The sequence below is a fragment of the Saccostrea cucullata genome, unplaced genomic scaffold (assembly GCF_032062105.1).
Source record: "Saccostrea cucullata isolate Sc308-1 unplaced genomic scaffold, CSIRO_AGI_Scuc_v1 ctg3722, whole genome shotgun sequence".
NCBI classification, from domain to species: domain Eukaryota; kingdom Metazoa; phylum Mollusca; class Bivalvia; order Ostreida; family Ostreidae; genus Saccostrea; species Saccostrea cuccullata.
In genome coordinates this window covers 74,677-88,221 of record NW_026919432.1, presented here as the reverse complement: position 1 = coordinate 88,221, position 13,545 = coordinate 74,677, and the positions used below count along the sequence as shown (strand labels likewise).

Sequence of the window (13,545 nt, the reverse complement as noted above, 5' to 3'; positions counted from 1 at the left end):
TACGCATCATTCCGTATTCTAGGCAACCTCCTTATCAAACTGTGAAGACATTGAATTTTCTATTTCCTCTGCTTTTGTTCTTACGATAATGTCGATTGTCACTCGTATATCTTGTCCAGGAAATATAGTTGTGTCACTTTTGAATTAACTCAAATTTCTTTCCTTTCATTTGGGCATTTTGTTTCTTTTCGACAATTTCATTTTTCTTTCTAATTGAGTATTTAGAATATTATTTCATACTTTATGATATTTATATTATTATATACTTATATTTTATACCTAAAACATGTTACTTTTTTAGTGCAAAAAGGTCACACTATATTTTACGTGCATTAATTTGCAATATTTGTAAAATAGTAATCAAACTATTTTATGTAGAATAAGATTACAATAATAGCCATTGTTGCATCTGATAGAATATGATAATGGTTAAAGTGATAAATAAAAGAGTTAAAATATAAGTGCAAAAAGATCAACTTAATTATACCGTAGCTAAGTTAGATGCACATTGAGACACTATTTTTTCTGCGATTTTGAGTCATATCATATGAGTACTTATCCGAAATATACTTCTAAAAAAAAATCCTTGAAATAACAAATTTCACGAGTGACATACCTTAAAAAAGTATTTGAAAACCGAATATATTAAGGTTTCTCGAGGAAAATACTGTTCATTGTTTTTTATTAACTAAACATTGATTTTATTTTCCCGTTCATTAATGAGTGTTTAGAAATGAAATGATAATCAAGACAATTTTTAATCGTGATCAAAATTATTATTTTTCTTCCATGAAATTGATGTACATAAATATCTTCAAATTGTATGTATGCTTCCTCTTTTCCCAACTGCTATGAAAAAAGGACAAAACATATATACATATTAAAGTCGAATTTTATTGATCAAAATAAAGACTTTGATCAATAAACAAAATTGTAGGCAAGATATTTCCAACTAATATTGACAATTGTTCTTTACACGTATAAAATATTTCTTACATACATGAAATCCATCTTCTTTTAAGGCTTTCATTCACTAACACTTGACCTTGCCATGGACACAACCCGACCTCAATCTCGTCCAGGGTGTCTCGGTACATCTCTGAGACTGACAGATTACGCATTACTCCGTATTCTAGGCAACCTCCTCATCAAACTGTAAAGCACTGGATTTTCGATTTTACTCTGCTCTTGTTCTTATGATAATACTATAATTACGTATATCCTGTCCAGGAAATTTTGTTGTGTCTTCTAAACTTAACACAAATTCTTTCCATTCAATTCTTTTTGACAATTTTAATTCTTTTTTCTAGTAGAATATTTTTGATGCATGGACAGCATTCATCATCAATGACAAACTTTCGGTTGCTAGCATTGGAATTAAAGGTAGATAATCCATAAACTTTTGTGACATAACATTATTTCATTTGAGGTTTGGGATAAAACAAGGCGGAGACCAATTAATTCCTGAATCTTCTCTCCCTATTCGGACACTTCATTTGAAAGAAATTGAATTGGTTAATGAGATGAAAAGAGAGTATAAACTTTTTGACAGTTTCACAAAAAGTAAGCTAAATAAATTCTTGGACTTGTTATTTGATTGAGAGGAGATTGATAAAGACCATACTTTACTTGCGAGTACAGAACCTGCGGAACATTGATCGAAACAAATAAAAATATGTCATTTCTACTTAATGCCTTTACACCTTTAGTTCTAAAAGATATATAGATCTAACAATTGCTGTGCCAGGTCTATAAAGACTGTATTTACTTTGAATGAACTTTTTGGACTAATACGAAATCAAGCAGAAGATATTTATGTCTGCAAAGTCGCAACATATTTTGTTTGCTCCTAGTGCCAGTTCGTTATGACTCATAAGGTCTCTCTTTCATCACATAAAGATATTTTGATTTTTGCGCATCATATGGTGTCTTAAGCTTTGAAATATTGGTAAAAATATACAATTTTTTTCCTAAATGGTCGGGTCTTTCTTTAATTCTTTTTAAAATGTACATAGGCACGTATATGGTTATGGTCGCACCGTATTTAAAAAAAGTTCAAAGTTTGTTCTTGCTTCCTTTCTCAATTCAATTATTTCTGCCAGAAGTGGTCACTAACGAAGTAAGTTGTATGCTGTTACACACATTGTTTTGTTCCTGGCCTCTTTGGTAAAGTAAAGGACATTGAATTGCTCAGTTAATTAGGCAAATGCCAATTGTTATAGCTTCTGTTCGAGCGAATTCCAACTGATAGCTAAACTGAAACTGAAAGAACATTTCACACTTCAGGGTTACAGGCACGTATAATAGTATAAGAAAGTCAATATGAATTGTATATTGCATTGTTGTTTATTTCCAATTCATATAATTTAGATCTTTTTTTAAAAAAAGTATATCGTTGATATTGGGTAGGACCCTTTATTATCTCGTTTTACTTAATTGATATGCAGATACCTAGGAATTAAAAAAAATAATTCAAAGCTTTATAATAAGTTTATCTTATAACTTTACCTATAAATTTTATACCAATATATTATCCTAAAATGTATTTTTGCAGTTATGTCGCAAATTTGATTGGATGAAATATTTGGAGATAACGAACAGTATTCAACATCAAAAGACCATAAAATAATTATACAAAATAGGAGAAGAGCAAACACGGACCTCCAAAACATCAGAGGTGGGATCAGGTGCCATGGAGGAGTAAGCATCCCCTGTTGACCGATCACACCCGTCGGGTGCACCTTGTCATGATCGGAAATAACGGAAAAATCCGTCGTCAATTCAGTGTATAAATAATGAACTAACGATTAGTATGGAAACGTCAGTCAGCATTTGACTCAATGAAAAATTTTATTTGCCGACAACGTCATTGTATCGACCATAGAACTTACGAAATGATGACTTTAAACGAGACTGTTGATATTCTTGTTCCATCAACTTGTAATGAATTAAACAAAAGTCTAGATACATTGTACCTTGACGTCATCCATGATTATGCAGTATTGTTTTTTGTTTGTTTTTCTATAGTTAGGAAAAATAAATTTCTTATACATTTCATAACCTTTTTAAGTTTTGTTGCAATATCTATCTTGATATGACGAGATACTCCCCTCCCCTCTTAATTCTTGAAAGTATGAGTCGGTCATTCTTGCAAAACAAGCAAAAATTATAACAACAAAAATGAAGGTTTGACCATCTTGTCAAATAAATTCCCCTCATTTCTCTCATTACGCTAAATAATTGATAGACGATGGATTCATTCTTCTCAATGACGGTCAAAATGTTGTAACATGTCATTATTTTGCCCCTAAATAAGCAAAATCTCCGCTTACTAGTGATGATTCTTGCAAAGATGTGTCAGACAGACAGACAAATTTATCATTTTATAACTATCATTTCACTTTAATAAGAAAAATAACAAAACTGTCAATAAAAAGCTTTGTCTAGCATGATGTTGTTTTAATTTTTATATTTTGAGGCTTCTGTAAAATGTAACTAGTATTTAAAGTAGGCAGATTCTTTGAAAATATCACTTTTGTTAATTTTTCAACAGCTTTAACAATTTTGTCTTAACGGTTTGTTCCAGTATCCAACCTAACTTAAAATGTTTTTGAAAATAATCAAAATTTTTTTTCCAAGAGAAGTCAGAATGTATACATCATTAGTATGGACAGATCACAAAACCACTACTAATTGCTAAAAGACGACGGTGAATATCCTATTGACGACCTATAAAAATCTATATTTTGTTCCGTAAAAAAACGTATAACTCCATCAAGTATTGATTTAAACAACGCCTGAGATGTAAATGAAGGCAATGAAATTAATAAAACGTCAAAAACATTCTTTGAACAAAACAAAAACAATCGCTGCCATTGAACATTATAAAGATTTCCACACTCTTGCATAAAATTTCACTCCACACTTGAGTCTACAATACTTTGCAGTTCCGTTGCTTCAACAGAACTTGATGGTCTCTTTTTGAGCAATTTTGAAAAGTACATCATTAAAAATGGCAAGGATATCCAAAGTGGAGAATTATAAAACATTGCTGTACACAATATATTCACAATTCGGTTAATCACTATTCCATGCATATTCATAAAGTTAATTATATAATACGGTATGCAGCAGATAGCTGTTGAAATTCCTCCAGCGTTGACGGTTCTGAGGTAAGGAACGTCATCGTTAAGTGAGTAGTACGGACACTTTATGTGGTTGGCGACAACCAATGCATTTAATATCATTAGCACTAGGGGTCCAAGAACAGTAGTGCACAACACATATATTGTCGAGGACAATACGTAAGCATTTGTAGGTGAGAAATCCAGAGAACATACACCGATGCCTGAAAATTAAAAAAAATGATTTGAATTTGAAAATATTCTTTAACATTTTGAATTACATTCAATGGAAGCGAGATGCTTAAATATTTATTTGAATTGGATATATCTGTCGATCCACATCATAGAAATCCAAAAAAGAAGATAAATTCAAAGTTATTGGTAGTTATATGAAAACGTTCCCAAGTACTTATATTTAAGATATAATTGATGATCAATTATTGGGTATGGTTTTCATATTTAATTCGTTGTGAAATTTTTATTTTTCCAAAGAAAAGAAACACACGAATAACCAACACGGTCCAAAACCCAAAACAAAGCAAGGAAAACTGATTTTTCACATCATTGATGTGAATAAAAATAACAAATCAACTCAGAAGTCCATTAATGAGCAGAACAAACTCGAACAGCTGAAAAACAGAGGTGAGATCAGGTGCCATGGAGGAGTAAGAATCCCTTGTCTACAGGTCACAATGTACGTCTGCTTCTTCTGCTGTCAAGATCGGTTAAAGAAAGAGATGAAAAAATAATGACCTTGAAATGAAAGACGTTATTCAACAGTGATTTACAGGAAAGTTGTTTAAATCTCTTCTAACGACTATAGAATATGAGAATGTTGACTTTTAGCGAGATAGACTGATATCAAATCAATTCAAGAAAAATGATTTTTTAAAAAATCAGGTCTGCTTATAATGAGGCACGATTAGTAAGTTAATTTCAACAGTTCGTTAGAACAGCTGATCTATAAAGCCATTATAGTTATTTCTAATGTGGAACTCAAACGTCTTTTCAATGATTTTGGGTCCTCGTTGTTAATTACTAGTATATTAACGTCACCAGTAATGATTTGTCCACGTGACTAAAGTTGTAGGAGAAAGAACATGGATACTTAGACGGATTGCAATTAAGATATTTGTTGTAAAGATTTTATTGTCATTAAAAGTTAAAAAAATCAACATTCACAGAATACTGGAAAGGTGTGGACATCAACCTGAAACAAAGTACTACACAGTTTTGCCAAAGGTAACAATTGTTAACCCATTTTGCTTTCTAGTTTGTTGTGTAACAACGCATGTCAAAATCAACAGTCGATAAATACCGGTATAATTCGTAGTAGACGGTTGACAAAGAAGGTACACTTTTAGAAAAAGAAACTTCTGCTCGTGTTTAGTTATAAATATCAAATCAAAGGCCTGTATATTGAAAAGATTGTAAATAAATAGTAAACTTACTTTGAAAAGAAATATAGGCGTCTCTGTACAACTGAAAATCACTTCTATCAACCGTAGATTTCAATAAGAGTCCTGTCTCTTGGCCCATAGTTTTATTGTTTCCCGCCATAATGACGTCATCAAATCGCATACTTAAAATATCGCGGAAGATAATATCAGCCACTGCAGTGGTTTCTGCTCTGAGAAGAAGAATGATCTGTCCATTTTCACAGTTATTCGTTAAAGAGCGCCGGACTGTTCCAGGCCATTCTTGCAGGACAGTGAACATTGTCCTATCTGCAATTTCTTTCATTCTGGTGTTGTGTGTCCCGTTCACAGGTTGACACAAAATGCTGCTAAGGGTTGAATTCCAAGGAGAGTCTGTGAGGTTCTTTGAATCATTCCTATCCAATGTAACAGATAGCAGAATCTTCATTACACCTGAAAGAGGAGACTGCTAGGTTAATAAAATTGGTTTAGTTTAAATCATTCTCAATTCAAAGTGCATTTTGATTTCATCCTTTATCTCCAATGTTGTTACCATGCACAGTGTCAAAATTTTAGTCACCGAATAACAGTTAGATTCCCAACAAAAAGAATTTGACGATATTTCACTGTTGTATTTTTACTACTATTTCTACTATAATTCATACATTTTTATTTACTACGATACTGTAAAACTCTAAATAGTTTTTTTTTTTTACCATGCAACAATTAAAAATTCTCTCCTTTGGTAGTAACATGTACATGTTTTTCGGTTATAATTTCCATCTCTTTTTATTTAGGAAATAAAATTACACTCAACTACGAGATAAACTGTGTATAAGACTGATCAAAGAAACATTTTACAATAAAGAAATTAGTTAATTGACACATTTACCTCTAAAATTTGAATACTCTCCCCAGCCGTAAAGGGGCCCAGCACACAGCAGGACGGACAGCATCCAAAACCCGACTACCAGGAGCTTGGTGTTGATTGGTGTAAATACTTGTAGATGTTTGTCTGGGTCAATCACGGCATACTTCCTAAAGATTACAATATACAATATAAATTACTGAATTAATACACGTATATTCTCCAGTAAATAATTACTTTTACTTTCTGTTTTTCAAAGGTTTTAAGTTTGTGATCTATGTTCCAAAAAAGGTTGTTTATATTGCGAACATTAGTTGTTGTTTTAAGGTTATGTTAATTTCAGGTAGAAATATACATATAGGACAAAATGTTTTTAAAAAAATATTCAACGAAAACATTTCATTATTCAATCACAGCATGTTGAAACAAATAGGAAACACTCTTTTTGCTATTTGTCCATACGAATGACAAGCATTACATTACGGTTCCCTTTATTGTTTAAGTAAAATACAGAGCAAAGATAGAGGGTTGATCCAAAAGTAATGTAGCAGTATCCCTATCTTTTATATTTGGCGTCATATTATCGAATAGAAATATATAAAAATATGCATATTATTCAACAAATGCTACTGAACCTTTCAAAAGTCGCCAGAGTCGCACCCAAAATAACGAAGGAGATCAGAGAATTGCTGAAGTAGGCGAATAACTGGCAGAAAATATCTCCTCCGATCCAGGTACCTATTCAAATATAAATTATGGTAAAATCTAATTATCAAAACAATACCTTATTTTATTTCCATATGTATGTTCGAATTCTACAAGAGATTTGATCAAAATCTTAAATGAAATGAAATATATGGAGATAACAAACAGTATTCAAGCTCAAAAGTCCATAAAACAATACAAAACAGGAGCAGAGCAAACACGGACCTCAAAAACATTAGAGGCGGGATCAGGTACCATGGAAATTAATCCACTTCTAAAGATTAAAGCTACATAACATTCGCTTATCAATTATGCAGCAATGAAAAAGGTAATGATTTGGAAAACTCGGCAGACAAATATATATGCACAGAATCGTAAAAAAAGACCTCCGTGTAAGATGATAATAGGAGGTGCAATACAAGTTGGACTTGAGCCAAAGTTTTCACAAGCCTTTCTTTTAAATTATCTTTTGTAGTACATATAGTCCCGTTTGTAAAACATATGAAGATTCATTTGACACATTTTGTCCCTTTAATGGGACAAGGACACGGTTTAAACTGAATTACTTTTCAACCAATTCAAATTTTTACAATTTTTTTTTTATTTGAATATCACTTGTTGATTTACAAAGGAGATACAGAAAGGACAACGAAAAGACAATTCTAATGATCACCAAACATTTGAATATCACTTGTTGATTTACAAAGGAGATACAGAACTTAAAGTTCGTCATAATGTAAACAAGGCTCGTGCCTAATTTTTGTTTACAAGAAAATATATTTAAAACAAAACGAGATTCAGCGAATCACTAGAAACTCTCTTATCGTGTTTAGAATTAACTTCTTTTGAGAAAAACTTCTGTTTTGATGGAACACATATTAGCATATTTTAACCTATGTAAACAAAAAAAAAAAAAAAAAAGAAAAGAAAAAAGCAGGGGCCCTGTTTATATTAGAAAGGTCTGGAGCTCTAAATCTGTCTTGTATCTCAACAATTGAAATTAAAATCTGGATGACCATTAGAAATACCTTAGTTAGACATGTATAAACATAAAAATGGGAAAAAAAAAATTAATTTGAAAGTTGTAGCCGAAACTGTGTCCAATTCCCTTTAATTCTTGATTAACATTGCCCCATACAAGATATTGAGATATTTTCCCAATAGAGATGTTGTTAAATAGGTTTGCTGTATGTTGTTATCATAAATTGGCCAAAACAAGTATTATATGGGGAAAAATATACAGATAATTGAGTACATGATTGCACTAGGGGGTTATATTTCAATAATGCTTTATAAATTATGCAGAAATTATAGATAATAAACTACATTGCAAGTGTAAACCCTTCGTAATTGGAAGATCATTGTTTTAAATTAGTGCGAATGGTTGATGATATATTATATACTTGGAATTTTTTCATCTTATTGAATAAGAAATAGATATTTCCTCTTCCGTATTAGTCAATTAACATACATATATTTTTATTTATGTATAAAACTCATAATTTTTTTTTGTTTCAAACATCTTCTCGCAGATAGCTGTTATAGAGAAAAAAAAACACCCTAATAGATGGTCAATTCATCTTATAAAGGTAAATTTTGACAAACTATACATTAATTAACTCTAGGCATCTGATCCATCTTCAAGACTTTCATATGGTGCATGAAGTATGTCGTGTTCACGGCTTTGTTTTAAAATCGATCACTGATCGTTATGATTACTTTCTTTAAAGCAATTTGAGCTGCATGTTTGACATCGGAAAAAAATGATGCAAATTTGTAATTAACTATTTCAGTGACACAAAAATAGAACATTTATGAACTTCTGTTAGTTATATTAGCTATGAAAGAATTTTTTATACGCTTTGATTGAAGCAAAATTGAATCATTGTCGTCCTGTACAATAATGATTTCTTATATAATACTGTATATTCGGTTGTACAGAGATATTTCTTCTGAAACATTTTTAAACTTTATTTTGGTTTTATTGATCATAAGGGTTTAGATTACATACAGATTATCATAATAACACATTTTACCAGTAAAATAAAATTCTCAAAAATGCAGCTCATATTGCTTTAAAGGTATCGAAAAGTGAGCGATCTTATAAAAAGACTTCGAACAACAAATCTATGAACAAGACATGAACATGGACTCCTGGAAATTCTGTAGGTGGGATCAGGTGCCGTGATGGAGAAATTATCCCCTGGTGACCGGTCACAACCACTGAGACCCCTTATGTATTGCCAAGAAGGTAAACATTCGTAGGCAAATTAAGTATAAAAGAGCATATGTTTAAAATTGATATGAAACAAGTCATTCAAATTAATATCCATTGACAGGTTATATTTTCTAGGAAAAGGTCTTTATTTAAGAAAAACACTGACTTCAAACGGGGTATCCTATGCAAATTGATAATACTTATAAGAGCATGCTCTTGAGCAGCAAATAAGTTGGGAGACATAATCACCATATGCAGGTGTCGCGGAATATTACTATATAAATAGGGAAAATTAACGATGGAAAAGCTGAAGTCATCTCGTTATTGAAAAATACAATTAAGTTGTAAGTTGGTCATTATCGATTATAGTCAGAAAAACATCCAAATATGAAAAAAGAAATGACAGACTCAGCAGTGTCTTTTATTTCAAGTTCACTGGGATAAATTTGGTCTAGGTATAGTTTAAATGGAAATAGCTATTGCTAATTGATAAAACATCGCCGATATACTGAAGGTCACGACAAGTGTTTTCTTCCATCCATGAATTTTTTTTTTATATTTGCTAAATAGAAATATAAAGAAAATAGATGGCAAATAAAGGAATAAAATTAGTGCCCATATGAATTCCAACAGTTTGTTGGAAGCAATTGTTTCCAAAGACTATAAAAATGTTGTAAATAACGAATTCATGTGTCTTTTTAGTATCAAGTGCAGATTACTTTTGTATAAATCAGGGTGATTTTTTTTTATTTTGAAGCATTTCATCCTTGGAAGGTAAATAACGTGTATACATGTATGTAACAGTTCCAGAGATGGAATTAAACACAATTCCGACTACAATTTGAAAAATGTGCTTTACAAAGAAGATAATGTTACTTGCATCTGCTGAAACAGTACATCGTAAAATATTGTTAATGAAGTACATGTATCTCTCATTTAGCACACGTATCGTGTATTTATTAAGGAATGACTCTAATTCTTGGCCATATTATCGAGTATAATCTGGTTTGGGTCAGTTAACGCTTTATAATCCGCGAAGCGGATTATAAAAAAGCGTAAACTGACCCAAAATTATACTCGATAATATGGCCAAGTCATTGAGTCATTCCTTATGATTTAATTTTAAAATAATTAAACAACTTTGGATGTAAAATTGTGTTGCTTTTTACGAGTTCAAATTTACCGCGCAATAATACAACCGTAGTAACGGAAGTGATGTGAAGCGAGGGGAAGTAATAACTGATACATGGATCTAGCAGCCATGATGTATGTTTACGTGAGGTAAGATCGAGTAAGTGTTTGAAGTTAAAGATAGAGTTATTAAATCTTGAATTTTCCATGGACTCCGAGGACTGGAAATGAGGGGATTGCATGGATAAGATGATTAAGCTGGTCGTCAAGGGGGCGTGTCCCCATACCAAACCAGATTATACAAAATGTTTTGCGTTCTTTTTTGGAAATCAACCAATGAGAGGCGAGAATATAAACAAAATTAAATTATTTGAAAATGGAAGGAGAAATGATTCGCGATTTGCCTTATACTTTTATATATTTCTAAGACATTCAATTCATGCGGACGAATGTCCAGCTCTTCTTTTATCATATTTAGAATGCATAATAGAATATAAATAAGGTTTTATCTCTAATTAAAAGATCGGCGCTTCCTGTATTGAGGGCCCTCATCTATGATTGATTTTATTTTTTTCAACTAAGTTAATATCCCAGTATTGACGTGTTCAGCAGGACTGTAGTTGAGAGAAGAGGAGCAAGAATTTTTTAGAGGATTTTTAGATGTTCATTATCTAGGTATTATTGGGTTTGTTTGTAATTGAAAAGTTTGGAAGCAAACGTTTTGGAATATCTGTAGGAAACGCAGGGTGTAGACTTCATAAAAGTACGTTATCATTTCTTAAAATAAAATTTCGATAATGTACATGTAAACACATAGAAATATTTACATTCAGTGTAATTTTCCTTATGAAATCCATTAGAAATCAACGACGTTCAAATTTCTATAACATACGCGAAACCTTGTCACCGCGAGTTAGAATACACAGTAGGAACAATATGCATTTTCAATACTCTAGGAACACCTAAATGTATGTTTATTTCAATTTAATGAGAAACTATAATCCTAAAAAAAATCACGTAAAAATTAACGTAATGTGCGTTAAGAATTAATAGCCATTATCTGTAACCACTTAAACTTCGTTGCCATGCATGGTCACCGATTTTGATGAAACTTCACTCATGCTTAGTACTTGACACCAGAAACAAATATCAAACAAAATTTCGTTGCTATGTGTCTCGGTTGCCATGGCAACAGCCGGAAAAGTTTGAAAAATCGAGATTTTCAGCCACTTTAAATCTTGACTGTGGCTTAATAAAAACTAGAAAAAGCAAACAAACCATTCTCACAAAAACATGACACCCTGATGTCACTTACACTGTAAAGAAACTGTTTAGAATATATCTCTAAGTAAGTGGTAACCAAGGGTACATTTGGAATACATTTAAAATGCTGAAATATGCTGAAAAACACTCCGTATTCACTAATGGTAGGTGTTACATGCTCAAACTCAATCAACGACTTAAGAAAAACAATGAAAATGTTTGACCTTAAGTATATAAGCATAAGCAATATTATTCTATAAATAACTTTTATGGTTGCCATGGTAACACAGTGTAACCATGCAAAACCAGTTACTAAGATTGGGTTAATGCTACTGTCTTGAGGAAAAACATGAAAATTCAAGACTGGCAAGTATGCATCCTTAGGACCTTGCAACACCAAAACCATAAGAAAAATTGGGTATAATTGCTACTTTGCAGTGTTACCATGGAAACAAAGTACCAGTGCTTAAAAGTGAATTATTTTTTGCTGCATTAAGAATTATGTTGCCATTTAATCAAGAAACATATCATATGACTCACCTTGAATAGTACTTATCTGGTAGAACCGAAGTTGAGTATCATATATTGAGTAAACTTGACAAAGAAAACAACACTGTTGCTATGGTTACCAAGAAGGGAAAATGTTCGATTTTGTGAACTTCATATCAATATTAAACCCTGTGAGTCAGCTTCTTGCATCCAGTTAGAGATTGGATGATAGTCAAAATTAAAAGTCAGGTTAGCCGTTAATAAATATCGATCATAAAAGTTTTGGGAATCTACATTTGAGGGTACGTATCCAATGAAACAAAATATTTTTCAGATTTTTAAGCATATTTTTTCTGCTTATTTCCATAGCAACGCTCTATTTAAAAAATCTGATCTGATTTTTTTAAAATGGGAAAATAAGGACCACACCAACATCTTTAAAAATTGAGCATTAGTTATGAGGAAATGTGCTTTCTTAAAAGATAGGGTCAGATTTAAACATACAGAGTGTAAATTTGAAGGCTCTATGTTGTATATAAACCTTGGCCAACCAAAATGAAATATTGTAATTTTTTTTTTGGTATATGTTTCAGGTCTCTTTTCTCTATTATTTGGTCACATTTCATCCTATAATTGCTTTTTATTTTTACGTGTATGACTTTATAAAATTCAATGAATATTTTTTTTACTTTTTAATACTTTGTTACCATAGTAACGTATGTAATAGTTGATTTACCAAACCTTTTTATCATGCATGCCATTTGAGGCAACAGACCTTCAACTTTTGGAAACAGTCATTGCCAATTGTTTGCTTTGCCGCAAATGTTAATTATGGGGCTCTAAACATGGTAAAAAATGTCATTTTTCGAACTTTAAGACATGTTGCCTTGGTAACTATAACACATAGCAACCAATTTTTGCCTGATTTTAGTTAAGGGTATCAAAGAATTTTATCATAGAAAGTTTGGAGAAATTCTGAGACTATGCGTGCCACAGCTCCTATATAAAATTTCAAGTCTTTACAGAGAATGGCTCTTAATTTGTCACTTTTCGTCGCAATGTTTGTTTGCGTTATTTAACTTTGCAACGTCATTTAACGTCATTTGACGTCACAAACGGCTCTTACATCTATTAACCACGGCAGTTTTGAAGGGCGTTAAATTCATATTTAAGATAAACGAAATAACAATTATGAAGAAGGAAATTTAGAGAATGTAAATATAAGCATTGAATTCATATTTTTGGATGTCTTCGGTCCTATAACACACCTGGCCGTACCGACAAATTATCATACCGCGCTAAAGCGCGGTGTTCAATTTGTCGGCACAG

The 13,545-nt window shown here is 31.7% G+C and overlaps 1 protein-coding gene across 1 annotated transcript; it reads right to left on the bottom strand.

Moving 5' to 3' along the window:
- Nucleotides 1-3,155: 3,155 nt before the first annotated feature.
- On the bottom strand, nucleotides 3,156-9,576 carry LOC134231433 (uncharacterized). Its single transcript, XM_062713396.1, has 5 exons — nucleotides 9,534-9,576; nucleotides 7,046-7,148; nucleotides 6,435-6,580; nucleotides 5,576-5,995; nucleotides 3,156-4,348 (listed from the first exon to the last, which is right to left on the bottom strand). The coding sequence occupies exons 1-5, from the start codon at nucleotides 9,574-9,576 to the stop codon at nucleotides 3,915-3,917; spliced, it is 1,146 nt and encodes a 381-aa protein (XP_062569380.1). The 3' UTR covers nucleotides 3,156-3,914.
- Nucleotides 9,577-13,545: the final 3,969 nt, after the last annotated feature.

Bases quoted from the DNA above. Each gene is read 5' to 3' on its own strand.
- LOC134231433 (XM_062713396.1), bottom strand. From the start codon at position 9,576: ATGTCTCCCAACTTATTTGCTGCTCAAGAGCATGCTCTTATAA. The intron at 7,149-9,533 runs GTATTATCAATT...ATATTTGAATAG, and splicing joins TCAAGAGCATGCTCTTATAA to GTACCTGGATCGGAGGAGAT. The intron at 4,349-5,575 runs GTAAGTTTACTA...TTTAATTTTCAG, and splicing joins CGCCTATATTTCTTTTCAAA to GCATCGGTGTATGTTCTCTG.